Here is a 21,445-nt window from a genome sequence, read left to right as displayed (position 1 = left end):
TTACCTTTTGCAAATGGCGATGGTAAATGCCAGCTGTTCTCCAGAAGGTGCTTCCCAGTAAATAGAGCAAAGTAAACCATTAAAACAAAGAGAACAGAAATGTTGGTTAAAAGATCGAACGTTTTTCTCAACAGTCACCTAAAATACAAAAATGACTGGACAGTAAGTAGAACACAAATTACAGACTGTCTAGATTAAAGGCAGAAACTGTTTCTCTTGTCAATTTTGCAAACCAATGGCTGTGATTAACTAGCCTCCCGATCTCCAACGTATAACTCATCAATAAAGGCATGATTGTCAACAGAATTAACAAGATTCTGAAAGTACACTTCTCTTGTTAATTTTACAAACCAAAGGCTGTATTTAATACTGCTCCAGATCGCCAATGTAAAAGTCATCAATCATGTCAAAGACTCGGGTTGCATGCTGTGGCCTGACAAATGGAAGATTGACAAGATATTAGGGTTTTTACTGCCATAACAATATATCACACACACATAAAAGAAAAAGAAAATGATAAGTTTGATTGTGATCCAAGCTGTGATAATGAAAGAAAAACTCAACCAAGTACTGATCACACAATTGTGAATATGGAGAATTATGTATTACGCTTTGCATGGAAATCTGAAGGAATAGCAATGCAATATTTACACAGATTATAAGCATATATTTGAAGGATTCTGAGAGAGATTGAGATATTTCACAATGTTTCCACCTGCACAGGTTTTTTCCTGATGATTGTCTAGTGTGTGGATGGAGGGAGGGGCTATATGTGCTCTGGGATTAGTTAGTGTGCTCAAGAAGCTCTGGACAAACTGTCAGCCCCAAAAAAGTAAAGTAAATAAAGTAAAACCTTATTGCATGCTTGATGCTTCCTAATTGTTATACAAACACTAACAGAGACGAGAAGGTAAATCAAAACCAGCAAGACATTTTCTTTTGAAAATCTATGGAATAATGAAGAGGAAAAGGAAAAAAAACATGTTTTACTACTGCAAAACAAGTGGTGAAAAGTAAAATTGTCTAGCAAACGGATGCGTACCCATAAAACCCTTCAGTTGAATCATCACCAGCATGTGCTAAGATGGCATCACCACCTGGATGTTCCTCTACATATGAGGTAACATCAAAAACCTACAATCAAGGAACAGAAAAATGGGCAACATAAGAAAACTGGTACAGAGTTATCAATGCATTAATTCTAGGTAGATCCAAGTTTCAAATGAAGCACCAAACCACAGGATAAGGTAAGACCTTGTCCTTGATGATGATCCAGCAATCCGTTTTCTTGTTATGCAAAGAGACTTCAGCTTTACTGTAGATTTTGGATGCCTAAAAGCAAAAACAAAATGCACAGTTGGAGAGTCATGTAGAAATCTCTGAATGATTAAAGGCGACTAAACACATTAAGAAATTTAGGGTAAAGTGCACCTACACTCGTGGTGGTTCAATGTAGTTCTATTGACATCTCCTAAGGTTTTCAATTTTTCTAATCACATCCTTTGTGGTGTCCAGTTGTTCTAATCAACTAATTCCATCCACTTTTCTATTAAATCTTTAATAGACTCTCCAATCACAATCACATGGTATCCAATTATTCTTATAAGACAACTTTTTAATGATTTTAACATATAATTTATTAGAATAATTGGTTATCATAGGAGTATGATAAAAAATTGGAATCCTAGAGGATGTCAATAGAATGCATTAAACATTAGAGGATATACATGCATTTTGTCCTCTTAACAATGAAGAAGTACATAAGAGTAATACACATCTTGATTCCATATTTCAGTACTGTGCCAACAAACATAATCAGTTTGGTATAAAGCATATTAACCAAGGTTTAATGCAGTATTGCATGAAGCTCAAGTTTATGGAGCTCGTGCATCTTCATCAAATACGATCTCTTCATCTAGTAATCAAGTCTATCCCACTTAAGCAGCTATGAACATGGAATAACTTCAATCTGAAAATCCACCCTCTCCCTTCCCTCATTTCCCTTCCCACCTCCAATAACAAAATTTGAGTCTTCAAACCATCTTGATACAATGAAGTTGTTTCAAGGGAAAACTGGTGTGCGTATCTTGGTTTACTCACTTCCCTTACATCAATCCTAATCTCCATTTAATCTCCAATTCAAGGGTATTATAAATGAGCTGAGTTCATTTGCAGTTAAGATGAAATTTGCCTCATTTTTGCACTAATCTCATAATCTACCATTACAACTAATCATTGGAGGGAATGCCATTAACCAACAAATATTTTAATAGTAAAGAAGACAGTTCTTAGACGTGCTAAGTGCATAAAGGAAGACAGTTTTCGTAAATTTGAAGCATAGATCAAGATTTAACAGCATGGTTCTCTCTCTTTTTCAAATACATATCCGCAGTTTCAAACACAACAAGTTCTCTTTCAATGAATATTTCATTAAACATCCATGACTTCAAACTAATAATAGCACTTGCCGGTTTCTTTTAGTAGGAACCTGCAAAAACTTCCCTGAACCAAGCCTGAAACAACACATCACATTAACTTCTCACGCTTCAAAACCAAAATGACACAAAAGATAAAATCAAAATGCTGTCTATACAACGTCCTTGGGCTTCTCAACAACCAAACAGAACATCAAATCATATCATATAAGTAGAAATCTGAAGGTGCCCAGAAAAAAAAGTAGGAATCTGAAGGATAAAGTCTTAGAAAAAAAAATCTAAAGAAACATTAGTAACTTATTGGGTTAATTTACCAAGTGTTTACCTTCTTATTGCTAGCATTTGACTCGACTTTCTTCGAATGACCTGCAATTAGTTTTTTTCCCCCTAAATCAAACATAATGTACATATACATTACAACTACTTAACATAGTTTCATTTTGGTTACGATAATTGGGCAAAGAAAATGAAAGTGAAAAGGTAAACAAACAAAGAAGCTTACCAGATTTACGGCCTCGTGGGATCAAAATTAGTACTCCCAGTAAGACACACAGAATCAGTGCCAGTACAACTATGATCATATCTCAAATTCCGGCTCCTCGTAGAGCTTAGCTTCCATCAAATTTAGAACAAATCAAATAAAAAGCATAATACAAGTATGTACTAAGCTTAAACAAGCTTTTAAGTGCTGTTAGAATATCAATTAAGTAATTAAATCAATAATTTCTTATCCACTTAAGCTTTTGGAATATGTAATTTTAGATCAAAGCAGAGTATTCAAAGTCACAATTGAATGTAGGACAAGAATGTTGTTATTCAGTTTGTAAATTTGTTATTAGATTGTCTACGTCATTTCACCTCTCATTTCAATTAAAAATTTCATGTTTTATGGAAAGTTTGAGCTCACGTACAAGAGAGAGTAGAATATCAATTAAATAATTCAATTAATCATTTTGTATCGGCCTAAACTAGATAAGCAGTGATTCAACAAGGGAAACCAAAAAGTAAATCTAACAGATATATTAAGAAAAAAAAAAAAAAAAAGCTTTAAATATAATGGTTTTAGTTTCGTACCTGACCCATGAACCAAGTTTTAATTCAAATAATGCACTTACATTATTTATCAAATGCTGTTTTACGATTTTCAAGCAGAGGTCGGGTACCCTCCAAGTTGAGCTTTTTACTCGAAACCCATTATTTCCAGCTAAAACGCAGATACATTACGCCCCCAATCCCACCCATAAACGACAACTAACAAATATATATAGACAAAATGCTTAATAGTGAGCAGGTTTCTGGGTTTATTATAGATAAACAAACAAATAGAATTTCAACAAAGTAAATATTGATTCAGATATATGGGAAAAGGTTCCGCATTGCAATTACCAGAGTTAGATAGCTGTTGTGGCAGGCGGCGATCGGAGGAGGCCGGCGAAACAGATGTCTTGGGCTGCTGGCTGTTGCCGTGGCTGAGGATGAGAACTTGTGACTGATCGTTGGGCGCTACGAAGTAACCAAATAAGAGAACAAGTTCTACGATTTCTGCCCTCCAATAAGATGCGGACACATAAGCATGTAACAAAAAATTCAAATGCTACCAAAACATCATATCTTACCCTTTCTTTCCCTCATCTACGTAAAAAAGGAGAAAGAAAAAAAAAATTCCTCCCCTCTTGAGAGACAAAACATCTCCCCACCACCGTTTCCAGACGCCCCCCTGCGCCCAACGCCGTCCTGAGTTGATTGCCAATTCCACCGCTTCTGTAAGATTCGCCGCTGCCCTTCTTTGCTTTTCCTACCAAAACTTTTCCTTCACCTTCTTTGATTTTCCTAATTCCTACCTCGTTGATTTTCCTTCATCTTATATTTACGAGTGTACGTTGTCAAAACAATTTTAATTATGTTAATTTGCCGCTAATTGGTATCCTATTAGAACTTAACGCCTAATTGGAATTGATTTTTATTAATTTTTATACCTGATGCCTGATGGAAGAAGGCCCATACTGCAAATGCAATGTGCAAGTTGTGAATTTTAAAGACTTGCAGAGTTGGGCCAAGGTTTGGCCCAAAACATGGAGCTAAATCACGATATTAAATGAGTCCAGCTTCGAAGATATTTTTTTCTTCACAATCTTGTTATATAGATAAGGAACAACTTTATCAATATGATCATTCATTATGAAGATATTTATTTTCTTCATAACAAATTCCTTGAGTTTTTTATACTAGCTAGGAAGCCTCCAGACTCATGAATCACTGCTTAAAAAAGACGCTTGCCGACAGCTGAGCTACCCCTGCCCTTGTCTAATCATCGTGTGGTTTTTCTAGGCAGTAATAGTTTAAAGCAATATATATCTTCACTCAGGACCTCTCAATTAAGATACGACTATCACAAATTTTAAACATTCTTAATTTTACCATTGAACTTTTAATTTAATGCAATCGATCATTTATCAAATTTTTTTTTTTAAACATATCATACTGATTTATTGATAAAAGTCGTGAGTCTAAAACTCTTACAAACAGAGCAAAAAGCTCTGTTATTTTAATAACAATATGTATACTGTAGTTTAATCAATGGTCAATATTGAATTTCTCAAAAATTTTCTTCATTTTCTCTCTTTTATTAAAAGTTTTTAAAATTAAGTCAACTTTAAAATTCAATCTTGACCTTGATTAAAGTACAATATACATGTTAAAATAACATCATGTAAGCCAGATGTGTCAACTTTTGCCCTTAAACCTTAATGAAAAGCATTAAAAAGACTAAATTACCCTAGACTAAATTCAAACTTTTATAAAAATTTTAGGGTATGAAAGCCATTTAATCACTAACCAACCGAAGAATGTAGACAGTAAATTGTATCAAATTGAAAGTTTGAAGAGTAAAATTGAAAGGTTTTAATTATGAAATTTGAAAATATCTTTTTAAATCGAGCAGTAATTTAAGTCTTTTTAAGTTCTTTTCTAGTTTAAAGTTAAGTCTTGGGTTCACATTGTTGTGAGGATCAACGACGACAGACAGTCTGTCATGCATATATGCTCTCATTTTTCCTCCACCGAAAGTTCATCAGGAATAGCCTAATAGGGATAGAATAAAGCTACAAACACGGAATCACTGCTTTTCCTCTTCAAGTATTCTTCTTGTCCTGCCCCCTTTTACATGACAAACAGTTGCTTGGAACCAAAGAAAGCAGCATAGATGGGTTGTTTCAGTTTCCGCAGCTCCAAAGCCTCGTCTCCCATGAAAGGTTCCTCCTCGGGAGGTTTTTCTGCATACCCAGAACCCAAAAACACCAGACAGGAGGTTCTTGTGCGGATCCCAGCAGGATGCAGAGTTCATCTGATGGAAGAAGGAGAAGCTGTAGAGCTCGCAAGCGGCGAGTTCACGCTTGTTCGAATCTCCGACGACAATGTTTCTCTTGCCACCATCGTAAGGGTTGGCGAGGATCTACAGTGGCCTTTGACAAAAGATGAGCCGGTTGTGAAGCTTAACGCTCTCCACTATTTATTCACTTTGCCGATGAAAGATGGCGATCCTCTCAGCTATGGAGTCACTTTTTCCGAGCAGTCTGAAGGTAGCAGCCTGGGTTCTCTGGACTCGTTTTTGAAGGACCACTCGTGCTTTTCGTGTCCGGCGTCGTCTAGAAACAAAAATACCGATTGGAAAGAGTTTGCTCCCAGGATGGATGATTATAATAATATGTTGGCCAGAGCAATTGCAGGGGGGACTGGTCAGATTGTCAGGGGGATCTTCATATGTAGCAATGCTTACATCAATCAGGTCCGTCTCGTTAAATTATGGTTCCTTTCTTCGTTTAATTAATACTTTAACACGTTTAAGTAATACCTATCATGAAATTCTTGCTTATAATTTTTCTCCAAATATTTAATTTCAAGATGAAGCGAAAAGATAGCTAGAAAGTAATCTTTACGTTTAGAAATATAATTTTTAAGTTAAAAATAGTTTTTTTTTTTTTTTTTTTTTTTACAATTTTTAAGCTTTTTGAACCTAAAAACGCTTCTAATTTTTTTACGAAACGAATACTTTTTTCTTTATATGAACTTTTCGAGTATTAAACGTACTTTAAGGTCCATCAAACGCTATTTCAAACGAGCTCTAAGATGGAGATTTTACATAATTCTTGCTACTAGCTAGCTAGAACCACAACATTACATTATAAATCATTAGGTTTACTTGCCAAAGAGAAAAGTAAGAGCCATTCCAGACATAAAGAGTGAGAAAAAGTACTGCAGGTCCAAAAAGGAGGAGAAATGATTCTAATCAATGCTGCAGAGGAGAAAAATGGTGCCATGGCAAGAAAAAGTAAGAGCAACACCACAAGTACTGGTCCCACAAAGAAGAGCGGAAGCAACAAAGGCTTAAAACGGTATCCCAAATGATATGAACAGTTTGATTATAATAATGTTATGCAAACATGACCATTAAAGTATTTTTTTTGTGTGCTTTTTGTTGCTTAATTATGACTCAGAGTGAGAAAGATGTCCAAGATGACAGAAAAGATAAGCAAATCCATGCTTGATGGTATTAGCTTTGCCACTGGAACAGTGATGAAACCCGTGGTTAATTCCCAAGCGGGGAAGGCATTCCTTAACATGGTTCCAGGAGAGATCATCTTAGCTTCACTCGATGCTGTCAGTAAGTAGTTCTAATCCTTATATATCTTTTAAATCGAAATACGGAGACAAAGTTCAAATTTAGGATATTTGTTCTAATACTATGTTAAATCAACGTTTATCCTAAAAGCTTAAACTAATAAAAATTAATGAATTTAATCATTTAATTTATATTCCGTCCTACCAACTGCAGACAAGGTGCTGGATGCAGCTGAAGTTGCTGAGAAACAAGCTTTTTCTGCCACCACCAGTGCTACAACTAGAATGGTCTCAAACAGGTACTGACCTACAAATACATTGATTCTACATTATCTCATATACCATCTATACTGCTGTTGACTTCTTGTGGTTTGTGACATTTTTACTTCAATCTGTAACTTTATATATATATCCTATTTCTTGAGCACCAGGTTCGGGGAAAGTGCAGGGGAGGCCACAGGGGAGGTGATTGCAACTGCAGGGCACTGTTGCGGCATAGCTTGGAATGTTTTCAAGATACGGAAGGCCATCAATCCAGCATCATCTGTCACCACGGGAGTACTCATGAATACTACTGCAAAGGACAGAAGCAGAAAATATTAAGATTTAAGGGCCAACAACAATATGTGAAGCAATGCCTTAATTGTCATTTGTTTGCAACTCAGAATTAATGTTTTTTTTTTGGTTCTTTCCCATATGGCTGGTAATGAATGGTATGTGTGCAATTGTGCCTCTTGTTCTTGACATGGTTTATCAAGCTAGTCTTAGAGAGTGAGATGTGGGGTGTATTTGAAAAGTAGTAGTTAAAATAGAAATATCGGATTTTCTAGCTAAAATTTGGTTAAGGTTTAGAGAATGAGACTTGAATGCTTAAACAAATCTGGCACTTGATGCAAGTGTTTGCAACAATGCTACTTTTGGGATAGCTAACCTCTCTAAACTTTTTCTTCTAATCCTTTTCCTCATTTGAATAGGAAAAAAAAAAAAAAAAATCTCCCTAAAGTGCAATTCTGTCTTGCGTTTTCATTAATAATTCAAGGCTTAAATAACAATAAAACCATAACCCTACTAAGAACACGACCTTAAGACCGTTCACATCCGGTTCAACAAATTTATTCTCAATTTTGAATTTTTTTTTTCATATTTGAATCCAATATAATAATAATAATAATAATAATTATTTTTCATATTTCAGCATTTTATTGAACCCAATATAATTCATTTTGATCCAATTTTAATATTTGGCTTATTTTGACAAGCAAGATGAAAATGAAAAAGCTCTAACAACATTTAAGCGTGGGGCCGAAATGGGCTTGCACAACTCGGGGCCTGATTCTTCAAGATGGACAAGAAACACAGCAGACCCACGAAATAAAAGAAACAGGCCCACTAATAAGGGACGCCCGAATAAACAGCTCACGTGCTGTTCTGACTCCTTAAGCTTCCCGAAGACATGACAAAAGCTTAACGTGGCAGCTTCCCAACAGACTAAAAGTAAAAACCTAGTACTATCTTGTTCCAAACGGACCAAACCACCTCTTGCGCGCCCGAAACACCCATGGAGGACTGCACCCCGACGACGACGAATCTGAGCATATACAGAGCGGCGAGGAGCATAAAGAAGAGAGATAATACGCTGTACAATGCTCTGAGATCGATCTACGAGGACTCCATCTTCGTCGGCGAGATCGCCCAGCTATGGCCGGACCTCCCTCTACTCGCGAACCTCCGGTGCGGCTCCTGGTACTCTTCCAAGTTCCACTCCACCTGTTACTTCAAGTCCACCGACGGCCACACCAACAATTGGTCCTTCAGCACCTCTCGCCTCAACCTCCACGTCGCTCACCTCGCCGGTATAAGCTTAGCTTTCTTGTTGTTCCTTAACTATATTCGGAGTCCCAATTGAAGCAAATTTGAAATCTTTTCGAACTTTTTTTTTCTTGCTTTTGTGTTGGTGTTGGCAATTTTATATGTTTTGTTTTTAATGGGTAGGACAGAAGGGAGGGTGTATTATAGTTGATTCCACTAGGAGAGGGAAACGGTTTCCCGACAGCATGTCAAAGACGATACCCATTTGGACTTGTGTTCTGAATCGGTGCATTCGCAATCATTTGAACAGTATGCTTGATACTGCGGCTCAAACGAATCGGGTGAGTGCTGCTATAATTTAGTTTAATGAAAGTTTGAGAATTTGGGCTTGTCTTTTCCTTTTTCAAGTTTGTGTTTATTTCTGAGAGATTCCTGTTATATTGTTTTAGCAAGATGAGTATGCATAGGTTGATTTGCGCATAGCATTTACCTATTGATATCATTCTCCCCTTATGCATTAAGTTGGCAGTAATGCTCCCAAGTCATAAACATATTCCATTTCTCTTTGTGCTGGCTTGATTTTGAACAGGAGTCAAATGCTTCTCATCAGGATGATGAAAGTATAAGGGGGGTCGCTCTTGATTGGGACTGCTCCTTGCATCTTCCCCTCTGGGTTTCTGAAACAGAGAAGGCCTCTATTGAGGATCGGTTAGAAGAGTGGACTAAACAGTTAAATGCAAGTGGTGCTGATATTGCCTCTCTAGCATTCTGCTTGAAAAAGCCCTTACGCCCTTTATGGATTTCGCAAAAATCCGTCATCTGGTTAAATGAGGTGCCTGACCATGATTCATGGGATTTCACACCCATTATACTTCTTACTGCCTCTTCCTCAAGTGGCGTAATTCAACACAGGTCTACCTCAGAGTTTAGCTGGAATTATATAGCAGGAGCAGGAGATGATGAAGAAAGCTGGGCAAGGGGTTTATCACCTAATCTTTTCTGGAATCATGCCTATGATCTTATAAACTCTGGACCTGATTTGTGTAATCAGAAGGTAGCAGATATAGTTGAAAAGGATCGAGTATATCGTGCCCATAGGGGACAAAATGCTCCTCAGGTCACAGTGAAGGCCCCAAAGTTGTTAGAGAGCTCGGTTCATTTTTCAAACAGAGAAGTGCCACTACCGTTGGATATCTCACACATTGAAATTGATATCAAGTCTTCTGATGAAGATTGTGCAATTTCTTGGCTGGGTTCAACAAATCTTGCAGTTGGCACATCCCAACCTGGTATGCTAAATCAACATTATCATCTTTTTTGTTTTTGTTTTTGTCACCCACTATTGCTGGTTTCTTAGATTTCCAAAACTTTGTTCATCACAATATGAAGTTAGTGTGCTTTATGGTTTCATACCTTTGAACATTTATGGTGAGTTACATACTCAAAAAGGGAAAAGAATATTTAACCATAAATTAATACAGGAAATGAAAGAAAGTTGGCATAGGACAAAGCCGATTTGCACCAAATCTGATCTAAGACAGCAGTCAGCAGGCACTGGATGTTTCTAGGGTTATGGTTCAAATCGAGTCAAAAAGTTTGGATTTTGAAGGGTTTAAAGGGGCTGGAAGAAGGGAGCAAAGTCGTAGCAGGTTCTGAACAGTAACTTGTTGTAGGGTTTAGAAAGAGCTAGGATGAGGGTTTTATAGTGGTAAAGGTAGATAAAAGTTAGGGAATTTAGGTTTCTAAAAAACAAGGCAAGGAATAATGTAGGGTTTGGAGGTGGAACGATGAGGAAGACCCAAGTTTTGAGCTGCTGTTTAGGGTGCTGTGAACAGTCCTGAGATCAGTAAAATTAATTCTCGGGTAGTTTGGAAGTTGTTTGATGGATGAGGGGCTTAGGGTTTTATGAGGAGAACTTTAGCAAAAGAATTGGTGCAAAAGCAGAGTTATTTTTGGGCATCACACCTTGGATTTCCTCGACACCACACATCTAAGAAGAATTGCATCAAATATATATCAAGCATAATTGCTGCAAAATTCTCATGTTCTCTATTAAATTAAAAGTGTTACATCAATATTTCCAGATATTAAACTTAATCCTAGTATGACTTGGACTACAAAGCCCAAACTAAATAACTATAAAACCTACAAATAAAGATCCAATAACACAGAGACAAAGTCAGGATGTTCGTCTAAGGGGGGTCCAATATATTCTAAAACAAAATCTAGTGGAAAAAAAATAACATGTAGTTTCCATGCCTTGGAGCAACGAAATGCCTGCTCCAAGGCATCCCTCACACTGTTCCAAACCAGTCTTTTCTTATGCTTTGAAGCTGTCTCAAGTTTGAAAATTAACTTGGCTAAATCAGGTTTAGTTCCTATTGGCACCGTGGACGATGTTGAAGGCTTGGCTCGTATCCATGATTGTAAGGTTTTCTCTTTGCCTAAGAAGTACCTCGGTCTTCCGTTGGGGGCTTCTTTTAAAGGCAAAATAAATTTGGGATGGTATCATTGAGAAGATGGAATGTCGTTTGGCTAGTTGGAGGCAGCTTTATTTGTCTTAGGGTTGTAGGATCACTTTGATTAAAAGTACTCTTTCTAATTTTCCTACTTATCATTTGTCCCTTTTCCCCATCTTTGTTGGTGTTGCTAATTGTATTGGGAAACATTAGTGGGATTTCTTGTGGGGTGAAGTCAGTGATGAATTCAAATTCCATCTGGTAAGTTGGCCAAAGATTTATACTCCATATTTTCAAAAAAGATATTCTCAGGTGGTTTGGTGGATAGAAATTTGCTTCTTCTTGACTGAGTTCTTTTGGAGAAGTGGTTATGATGTTGTGCTACGACGAAAAATATGGGTGTTTGAAGTTAGATCTTTTTTCTATGCCCTTGCTCTCATTTTTCTTGGAAGAGCATTTGGAGAAATAAGGCTTGTTTGAGAGTGGCGTTCTTTATATTGACGATAACTTTAGGGAAGATTTTAACTTTAGATAACTTGAGAAAGAGGAACATCATAGTGGTGGATTGATGATGTATGTGTAAGTAAGGAAACCATTTATCATCTTTTACTCCATTGCAAAGTAGCTAGAGATATGGGTATTGATACTTTCTTCTTTTTGGGATAGAGTGGGTCAAGTCTCAATGCCCAACGGGTGGTGGAACTGTTGACTTGTTGAAGAGGCCAGTTCGAAAGCCACTGTAATATATAAGCTTGGAAGATTCTCTATGTTTAATGTAGTGTATTTGGAGAGAACGCAATGCTAGAAGTTTCGAAGATTATGAGAGGATGGTGATAGAGTTTAAAGCCATTATGTTTACATCTTTTGTGTTTGGATGTTTGCTTACAACTATTCTCATTTTTTTTTTAATTTCTTAGAATTTCTCAATTTGTGTTGTGTTCTTCTTTTTCTTAATTGCGTGTTTCTCTTTTATACTTCCCATGTACTTGGGTCACACCCCTTTGTGCTTTTTATGAGATTTAATTATTTATGAAAAAAAATAATGGTGGAAATCCTTATATTCTCCCTTTCTTTTGCTTGGTTTCCGGGGGATGTAGTCGGGGCGAAGCCCCAGATACCCCAGCAATCAAAAAACAAAGAAAATTTAGGTGTTTGTAGTATAATGAGATTTCATTCTTCGAAAAATGGACCAAGCAATGCCTTATGGACACAATTTGCCATCAAGTTAGATATACAGCACTATTTTCTTCGCTGGACTAGAATCATAGGAAGTTCAGTAGTTGCATTATCCTAAGTTTTGAACATGGATATGATATATGATGTGGAAATGCATCAATAGTGGACAGTAAATATTGTGTTGAAAACGCCGGCTGATAGAATGGTTTGGTGAAACAACCCCCTATCCCCCCGTGCCTCATCTCACCTTATCCTTCTAGATTTCTATGCTTATGAACATATCCTTTGTGTTGGGTTGCTGTTCATCTTCGTAATTGGGTTTTATGGTCTCTAGATACAGGTGCTATGCTTATTGTGTATTCATATTACACTTATTTGTTCTCTTTCCTATTGTATTTCTCCTGCAAAATTATTTAAGCAGTAATTCATAACCTGTTAATTTTCACTTGGCTCACCCTTTAGTTTATATTCTTTGGTGCAGCTGCAAATGTGTCTAATGTTGATTGCATCTTGAATTGTGATCGAGAGTCTATCTCTCTCAGTCTTTCAGATGCTGAAGCGTATTTGCATCTTCCTATAGTGGTACGAGTAAAAGGATAAGTTTTTGTTTTGTTTTGTTTTTGTTTTTTTAATTTTTAATTTTGAAAGTTATTCTGCTTACTTTGGCTTTTATTGGCCAGACGTCAAAATTGGATCGGTTTTCCTTATTAAGCAATCTTCCTTCTGCGGTAAACTTTGCGAAGTTGAATCTTAGCCAAGGAAAGACACTTCTCGTATGTTGCCATGACGGTAAAGACTAATTTCTCTTCACTAGGGGTATTATGTATTTACTAATTAAAATGGTATTAGATGTGCCAAGTTAAGGACATGAAATTATTTTAACTAAGCGCAAGTGTACTTTTATTTTTTCGTTGTAATCATTTACAATGATTTTTTTTTTTCCTTGTTATTTACAGGATCTCTTATAGAAATTAAAGAACATTATTCCCTTGTTTCTTCAAATTAGTGTTGGTGTTGTGTTATATTGTTACTGTTTTTATTTTGGTTCAGATCTCATTTTCTGCAGACCATCTTATTTTAACTTAGCCGTTTCTGAACTTCTGTATGATCAAGCCCTAAGAAAATTGAATGGAACTTTTTTTGTTTACATCGGCTTCCCAAATTCCTGGTTGCTAACATGTTCATGTATCTTCACTTTTCAGGGGAAGATATAAGTGTGTGCGTTTGTCTTGCTATCTTGACATCATTATTCAATGATGGAGGTGCGTTACCTTATCTTGCAACAAGTTCAATATATTTTTAACATTTATAGCCTATTCCTTTTTGGAATAAAATCCAATTATTTCACTCTTTTTACTATCTTTTTCTTTTTTCCCAGATAAGCAACTTTTTTATTAATTAAAAAACTCAAAATGAAACATTTCTTGGCTACAAAGCCCAATGGGCATCAGCATTGAACACAGTTTCAATACATATATGTGGTACAATAGGTAGATAGTGTGCATCCTTCCTTTGCTAAGCATCTATACTGTGAGGCCCTGAAAGAGATGTCTAAAATTGCCCAGCCAATGTTCATGGTTGAAGGGCAATTTCTCATGATATATATATTTTTTTCTATTTCACCAATGGATTCATTGGGTGTGCATATCCCTCAATCATGTCTCTGCAAACTAGCTGATTGTCTTAAGCATGGTCTTCCATTGTATTGTTGTGACCTTTTTTCTATCTATAAGTATTCTTTAACCATTTTTTACTAACATCCCATAATGATTGATGTATGGAGTAACTGCTATCTTTTTCTATGCTCGAGTATTTTCTAAATTCAAACTTTCATGTTTAGGAACCTTCGACAATGGGAAATCCTTCAATGAGACATGTATTACTAAATGGGAGATGCGACGACGACTCGTATATATCTGTAAATTTGCAACAAATGCTCGGCCATCCAGAGGAAACTTGAAGCAAGTTTTTGGTTTTCTAAGTGGTGGAAGAGGCGGCTCAGAGCCTCAGACAGCCCCAGACATGCAATAATTTTCTCAAAATGTCTCTCCAAAGCCTACAGAAGTAGTTGCTTGGGTAAATAATGAATATATTCTAAATTTTTGCAAGTTACAGGGTTCCCCATAAGCTTGTGCTGCAGATTTATCTTGATCACCCCCATAAAGCCACCTCAGAGCTAACATATGCTGATATGGTTTGAGTTTTTTGGCCAATGCCCCCTCAGTATCTAAACCTTTGTATGGTTGAGCTGTTCATATTGAAGTATTTTTTAAGAACAATTTTTATTGCCAGTTTTGTGTTGCAGTTGGAGCACATATTTTTCTCCCTTCAATTTTATGTATTATTTTTCCCAATGGAAACAAGGTTGGAGGGTTGTTTTTTAGCCACTAGGATTGAGCCAAGTTCAATGTTATTTTCCATCTAATTGTTTCACCTCATTACACAATGACCTAAATTTTCTGGTTGAAAACTCAAGAGGATTGCTGTATCACTCATTTGAAAGCAGGCTTTCTATTGCTACTGTTCTTTCTATTACTCATTACACAAGAGGATTGCTATATAATATAACTCTAGATGATTTTTTTTTTTTTTAATTTTTTAATTTGTTTTTTTTACCACTTGGCTTTTGTCGCTTAAAGCCCTAGTTTAGGGCTTTATATTGATTTAACTTTACCTTAATGCCAAGGAAAGGAGCATAAACAAACAAAAGAAGAAAGAGGGAAGCTAGACTCATCTAAAAAGCTGAATAAATTGCACATAATTGGCATGATTATGCTATCTCCTTCTCATAATTATGTAGAAAAAAGAAAAAGAAGTGGTCAAAGCTCTGGAGCTGCTGCAGCTGGTCCCAGTGTAAGGTTTTATGGGGTGGGCATTCACTAGGGCAGGATCTCATCCAACATTCTGCATGGCCATAGCATTATTCTGTCAATGTTATGGCCATAGCATTATAATTGTTTATTTATTTTATTGTTGTACAAAACTTTTTGAATTCCCTGTAGAAAGAGATTTCTCTAATAAAAAACAGAATGTAAGTAAGAAAGTAAACAGCATGGTAATCCATAATTGGACCCTCATTTCCACTTGCACTAATAAAAATGGTGGACCTCCTTGGCCCGTTTGATTCTGCTTTAGAATGATTGATAAGTCAAGTGTCTTTTCCACACAAAAGCAACATTATGTATGCTCATCTTGACAAAGAAGATTATATTACCAAAAGGAAGAAAAGAAAGAAAGAGAGAGAGAGAGAGAGATAAATATGTTTTTAATATCTAGGTCCTGTGATTTGATGTTAACGTTCTATTTTACAGTGAAATGCAGCTTTCATTGTCTTTGCAAGTTGTGACAATCAAATATTCATGCTAGTTTCATCTTTTTTTTTTTTTTTTACATTGGAAAAAAAAAGTATATATATAATGTTATATATGGAGTATCCGCCCGATTAGCCCAAATTGAAAATATGGCCTAAAACTGGGGAGTCAGGTCCTAGTCACAAGCTCTAATGAGCCAAGAAAGCCAACACAACAACTCCTTAGATAACAATTAGAAGATGGCGTATTATATAACTTCCCATAGCTTCATCTTAGTGATCCCGTTATTTTTAGTGAAAAAATAGGCGATATCCTTAACTTGTCAGCGGGCGCATAGTCCAACACAATACTTGATAACATTTGTAGCTTGACAAGCATGCAAGAAATTCGGTGTCGCATTTGACCAAGATGATACTCCTTCAGTAAGAGACACCTGGCCAATGGCACGCCTCACTAGAGAACACAGATTAGACATCACGCTTAGCCAAATGCCACACCCTATCACCTAATTACACCTTGCCGAAATTGTACATCATTCATAGGCCCTTCACATAAGAGGATATGCAACCCATGCACATTCACAGATCATATTGTACCATCCTTATTACTCTCATTTTCTATTACTCTCTAAGAAAAGGACTCACCCAAGGACAGAAGCGAAATAACATGGTGGTTTAGGGGGTGGTTGAAGCTCCGCGAGCCACCATGTTTTCCCCAATTTTGTTTTTGTTTTTGTTTTTGTTTTTTTTTTTTTTTTTTTCTAAAATGCTCTTATAATCCTTTTATAAGTAGAATTTTACTCTCCCAATTTCTTTTAATTTTTAGTTTGGCCCCTCCAAACTCCAAATGCTAGTTCTGTCCTTGCCCTACCATGTTTTCCCCTCCAAACTATATTGTTTTTTTTTTCCCAATATTTTTTAACTCCAAATTTAAATTTCTAATTCTATCACTAAATTCATCAACCTTTCATACTAACTTAATCATCATAGATATCCATCTTTTGATGTCATTCCCTACATCTTTTGTTGGTATTCATGATATGATATGAGATGAACTATGTGATCAATGGCATCACCATGCAATATTATTCAAAACTAACAAATGACCTAAAATCATTTCAAAAAAAAAAAAAAAAAAAATCCAAATGACCTAAAAGCTTTGTAATTTAATATTATATTCTCTCCTCTTTGAAAGTGAAATTTTTTTTTTGAACCTTTCATAGTCATTCTTACTTGACACACGCACACACAAAAAAAAAAAAAAAATAAAATAAAAAAATAAAAAATTAAGAGTTAACCAACCAACCCATCCAATCTAAATGCCTACCTTTTCCTTAGAACTTTATACACGTATTAAACAGTGCCAACAAGCTAAATCAGCGGCCTGAGTTTAAAGAGAGCAGGGCCCACCACAGCTCCGAATCCACTTTCTAATTATAAAGTTAAAATTAATCAAGTGCACGCATCTTTGTTTAATATAAATTAAAATTTTTTTTTTTGATAGTTTATATTTTTGTCTGTTGTTACTCAACAAAGTTGATATATATTATTTTAATGGGTAAATCGTGAAATAGTCATTGTATGCCCTGCTGCCCCACCCTTACCAGTTACCACGTAATGATCAGGAGAAAACATAGTTTGATTTGAAAGCATTAGGACAAAGTTATGTTCTTTTAATTCGGTCAATTAGATTGACGCATGTCTTTAAAATTTGTGATTTTTACATATGTTTTTTAATAGTTTTAAGAACATACATGAGTTTAATAAACTAGATTCGAGAAAGACAAACATTTATCAAACCTAATTTTGAAAAAAAAAAAAGAAAAAAAGAAGACTTTATAGTATATGAGGCTATTTAATATACTACTATATGATTGCCATACAACTTGATAATGTGTTAGTAAAAATTAACCATTGGATTAGCATTTTTAAAAAGATAAAAATTCAAAAGCTGATTTTTATTGTCACGTTATCTCAGTTGCATAACAATTTGCTAAATAACATTACTCAAAACTTTTTTTAAAGAATAATGTTACTCTTCACACTTATTTATTACACATATTTTATACTGATTGACGTGACATATTTCAAGTAGCTTTTCAATTTAGTAATCACTTAAAAAAAAAAAAAAAAAAAACAAAAACAAAAGTAAAATCACTTAAACTATATAATGAATGTGAAAAGTAATTTTATTCTTATCCAAAACATAATCGATGGTTGTTGGTAAACCACAACTACATTGCAGAATCAAATTTTGGTTCAAAAACCACTTCAAAAGGGTGATGTTACTGATGTACGTGTACTCTTCCTTTATCTTAGTTTCTCTTATCGTGATTAATGATAAAGTTCTTTGTAAAATCACGTGTTATTGTTAGAGACATACATAAAGAAGCCTTTTTCTTTTTTAACAACCCAACTGATCGATGAGGATTCGATCACAATTCACGCATCTCCAAGTCGTGGCTGCTTTAAGCCTTTAACTTGAAACACTCTTCGGGATTTTCCCGGAAACAGCGGCCGGCCTGTCTCAAAACATGGCGTCCTTTGGTTACTATATATATAAAATGCTTTTGAACATTTCCCATGTGTCCGTACTAGATTAGACAGATACAAATATATTTGATGCACATGATTCACATGCGTAATAAAAAGCATTTTATGACTCATGAGTGCTGTGACGAGCTTTGCGAGGCTGATGGCTTTGACTAGTTTCGGAAAATAAATTAGGCTTGTTCAAGGAGAGTGATACCTCCACATTGTCTCACAAATATAATTGTTTATTAATCCCCCACTAATTGAAAATAGCACGCCTTAATTACTTTTGCCCAAACCTATAACCTACGTGAGCTACTTTAGCTTGGTTTATGGCTAAAATGCCGGACGTGGCATCCATGTTTCTCCCATATAAAAGATTAAACGTGCGTTTAACGATTGAGAAAAATTACAGACACTTTATCTGAATTAATCACAACATATTCATGGACGTGTAAAATACTAAAATGGACGAGGAAAAGCGTGTGGGCAAATTCAATGTATATTACTTCTCAAATATATTATATCATTGCATGTATATGGAAAATGAAAGGAATATATATATATATATATATATATATATATATATATATAAAGGAATATGTGCAAATATTCTTCTCTTTTGATACATTTTTATAGGAAGTGGGAATAGTCCGGATGTAGTGGAAAAAGGCCAGACACGCCAAGTGCCATTCTGACGTAGCAAATTAGAACATGCCATTCCTTAATCGTGAAATTCATTTATATCACCCAATGAATAAGTTAATTATATTTTAATAAACAATCCATTGCTTGATGCAAAAATCAGATTAGAGAATGAGAATCTACCGATTTCTTATCATGGTAATGGCATCCAAAACCTGGCCTCTGGATGGAGATGTGGGACTCATTTTAATTCTGATAAGATAAAGATCGGGAAAAGAATGCAAAACATAGCAAAACACTGCTGCCTCGAATCTGAATGACAATGCAGGGTCAAGTGAAATCAGGGCCAAAGCCACCCCTAGCACTGGGGTTCGGGGCACCTGAAATTTAAAAAACGTCATAAATTTTTTAAAAAATTGTTCTAAATTTTAGGTATTTTTATGAAATTGGACCCACCATTTTTTTCCCTCCTCTCCAAAAATTCTAGTTTCACCCTTAGAAGGTGTCATTTGAATAGTTTAAACAACACTAACTAAATTTTGAGAATTTGACGCTCTAAATTATGTTAGAATATATAGAAAATATATAATATTTTTCGTATATTCCATAATTATGCTATTATCAAATATTCTCTATTTATGAGTTGATTGTAATCATATATTGGGATTGTAATCAAATTAAGGGGATTTGATTACAATAATTGTATTTAGACATTATCCTATAAATAATGACCTTTGTATTGTAGACAAATCAAGATAATGAGCACAATGTAGCCCTTAGGGGTATTTTGAGTGGTGGTCGTACGTGTCTAATTAACATCGAACCACCTGTAAGTTATTTGTATTTATTCTCTATATTGCTTCCACTATTATTCCCACATCATCATTTTTTCAACACGCGCTTATAAGATGGACAATTCCACACTTTGATATGGAGTATGCCTCTCCCTCTCTCTCTCACCCACACACCAAAAAACTTAAAAATTATTTTTTTTTGAAAAAAAAAAAAAAAAAAAATTGATGGGTGGCTGCCAAGGGGAGGGGGGTGGCTCGCTACCACCCCCGGCCCATGATGGGGGCCCAAATTAGAACATTTGCTCTAATACTATATTAAACACTATTAATTTATCTCAAAAGCTTAAGTTAATTTTTTTTTTTGGGAGCAAACTTAATAACAGGTCTATAGTACTTTTGGAATATGTATTCATGGCTGGAGAGAAGGGATGCTTATGCATCTACATTGGGGTAAGGTATGAGGTATAGGGACTTCATAGTGACATTGCTTTGTATCACTAAATATGCCAAAAGAGGAAAGAAAGTAAAGGAATAACAAAGTTAGAGTATGGCATAAACTATATATAAAGTACTGGTACTACATTATATATGTGATGGATTGTTTAAGAAAGATCTCATATGTCACGGAGATCTCGTATCTCATGGAAATCACCTCATATCTACAGGAAATATTTGATTATATAGGTAGGTTATATACGTTAAAGAGCAAAGGTACCTTATAATGCAAAAAAAAAAGATATGTTATTGGTTTGTAATTAAACTTTATTATCATGCATTCTAGGAAACGCGAAGGGAAACGTCAAAATATCTATGAGTAGGGCTCGATATCTCGCAAGAGAGAGTCGTCCTATATTCGCAAATTAATAAAGTTTAAGAAAGATAATGAGAGAGAGAAAATAATGGAACAAAACCATCGAAATATATTTTTATGCTCATTATTATTTAGAGAGAGAGAGAGAGAGAGAGAATGAGTCCAGCAAATCCAACTCGGGACATGGCTAGTGGGATGAGAACAGAATCATCAGTGCATGCAGCTCACTGGAAAGATAGAGGAATATGCTTTACGGAAATTTCACAACTCTCAGCCATGATAATCTCTCTCTCTCTCTCTCTCTCACGTATAATAATATAATAAATTAATTAAGTATGGCAGAATTGGGAAAATTATAGCTAGATTAATTAATGTCCTTTAACCAACCACCGGCCAGCATTTTTAATTAATTATAATCTTGACATAAATTATTTTACAAGCTTTGAGAAGAATTACTATCGACTTAGGCCCAATTTTTTATTTTTTAAATTCCTTTTTTTGTACTCTTTCTCTCGGACCTTGGATTAGAGGAAATAATTAATATGAGTTTTTTCGAAATAGGCTCGTGTAGGCTAGCATTAATAATGGATCTTTTATAATAGCATGGTTTCAATAATTAATAACAAAGCCGACATGAAAGGACATGTTTTCAAAGTGATCTCAGATCACAACAACTAAATTAAGCGAAGGAAAAGAAAAAGAAAGGGCACAAAAACAAAAATGGCCAATTGGCCAGTAGTACTGGTCATAGTCATCTTTCTTGAACATTACAAATGGGTTACCCCTTGCTCTCATGTTATTGAAAGTAACAACCACCAAAACATAAAAAGACTATATATCTTTAAGTACAGGACAGC

At 35.4% G+C, this 21,445-nt stretch overlaps 3 protein-coding genes across 5 annotated transcripts; 2 read left to right on the top strand and 1 right to left on the bottom strand.

Moving 5' to 3' along the window:
• Window positions 1-36: 36 nt before the first annotated feature.
• Window positions 37-4,262, bottom strand: LOC132165755 (cytochrome B5-like protein). The gene is made up of 6 exons (XM_059576432.1): window positions 3,822-4,262; window positions 2,938-3,042; window positions 2,761-2,801; window positions 1,255-1,332; window positions 1,043-1,134; window positions 37-433 (listed from the first exon to the last, which is right to left on the bottom strand). Exons 2-6 carry the CDS (start codon window positions 3,014-3,016, stop codon window positions 364-366), a joined length of 360 nt encoding a protein of 119 aa, XP_059432415.1. The 5' UTR covers window positions 3,017-3,042; window positions 3,822-4,262; the 3' UTR covers window positions 37-363.
• Window positions 4,263-5,427: 1,165 nt separating this feature from the next.
• On the top strand, window positions 5,428-7,794 carry LOC132165557 (senescence/dehydration-associated protein At4g35985, chloroplastic-like). Its single transcript, XM_059576179.1, has 5 exons — window positions 5,428-6,219; window positions 6,693-6,826; window positions 6,929-7,095; window positions 7,267-7,351; window positions 7,484-7,794. Exons 1-5 carry the CDS (start codon window positions 5,638-5,640, stop codon window positions 7,653-7,655), a joined length of 1,140 nt encoding a protein of 379 aa, XP_059432162.1. The 5' UTR covers window positions 5,428-5,637; the 3' UTR covers window positions 7,656-7,794.
• A 772-nt stretch (window positions 7,795-8,566) lies between these two features.
• Window positions 8,567-14,987, top strand: LOC132166457 (uncharacterized protein C3F10.06c). Of its 3 annotated transcripts, none has more exons than XM_059577272.1 (7): window positions 8,567-8,905; window positions 9,045-9,202; window positions 9,451-10,150; window positions 12,978-13,078; window positions 13,177-13,285; window positions 13,699-13,758; window positions 14,337-14,987. In XM_059577272.1, exons 1-7 carry the CDS (start codon window positions 8,611-8,613, stop codon window positions 14,525-14,527), a joined length of 1,614 nt encoding a protein of 537 aa, XP_059433255.1. In that variant the 5' UTR covers window positions 8,567-8,610; the 3' UTR covers window positions 14,528-14,987. The 3 variants fall into 3 exon arrangements, with proteins under 3 accessions (XP_059433255.1, XP_059433256.1, XP_059433257.1); XM_059577274.1 differs by having other exon boundaries at window positions 8,706-8,905; window positions 9,050-9,202; XM_059577273.1 differs by lacking the exons at window positions 12,978-13,078; window positions 13,177-13,285.
• The last annotated feature ends 6,458 nt before the right edge of the window (window positions 14,988-21,445 follow it).

The sequence above is a fragment of the Corylus avellana genome, chromosome ca11 (assembly GCF_901000735.1).
Source record: "Corylus avellana chromosome ca11, CavTom2PMs-1.0".
Lineage (NCBI taxonomy): Eukaryota > Viridiplantae > Streptophyta > Magnoliopsida > Fagales > Betulaceae > Corylus > Corylus avellana.
The sequence above is the reverse complement of the archived record's forward strand: the minus strand, read 5'-3'. Positions and strand labels throughout refer to the sequence as shown.

Excerpts from the sequence above, each read along its gene's own strand:
- LOC132165557 (XM_059576179.1), top strand. The coding sequence starts at position 5,638 with ATGGGTTGTTTCAGTTTCCGCAGCTCCAAAGCCTCGTCTCCCATGAAA. Across the intron at positions 6,220-6,692 it reads GCAATGCTTACATCAATCAG|GTCCAAAAAGGAGGAGAAAT; the intron begins GTCCGTCTCGTT and ends AAAGTACTGCAG. Across the intron at positions 6,827-6,928 it reads AGCAACAAAGGCTTAAAACG|AGTGAGAAAGATGTCCAAGA; the intron begins GTATCCCAAATG and ends ATTATGACTCAG.
- LOC132166457 (XM_059577272.1), top strand. The coding sequence starts at position 8,611 with ATGGAGGACTGCACCCCGACGACGACGAATCTGAGCATATACAGAGCG. Across the intron at positions 8,906-9,044 it reads CCACGTCGCTCACCTCGCCG|GACAGAAGGGAGGGTGTATT; the intron begins GTATAAGCTTAG and ends TTTAATGGGTAG. Across the intron at positions 13,286-13,698 it reads TCTCGTATGTTGCCATGACG|GGGAAGATATAAGTGTGTGC; the intron begins GTAAAGACTAAT and ends TTCACTTTTCAG.
- LOC132165755 (XM_059576432.1), bottom strand. The coding sequence starts at position 3,016 with ATGATCATAGTTGTACTGGCACTGATTCTGTGTGTCTTACTGGGAGTA. Across the intron at positions 2,802-2,937 it reads CCCACGAGGCCGTAAATCTG|GTCATTCGAAGAAAGTCGAG; the intron begins GTAAGCTTCTTT and ends AACTAATTGCAG. Across the intron at positions 434-1,042 it reads TCAACTGAAGGGTTTTATGG|GCCACAGCATGCAACCCGAG; the intron begins GTACGCATCCGT and ends TCCATTTGTCAG.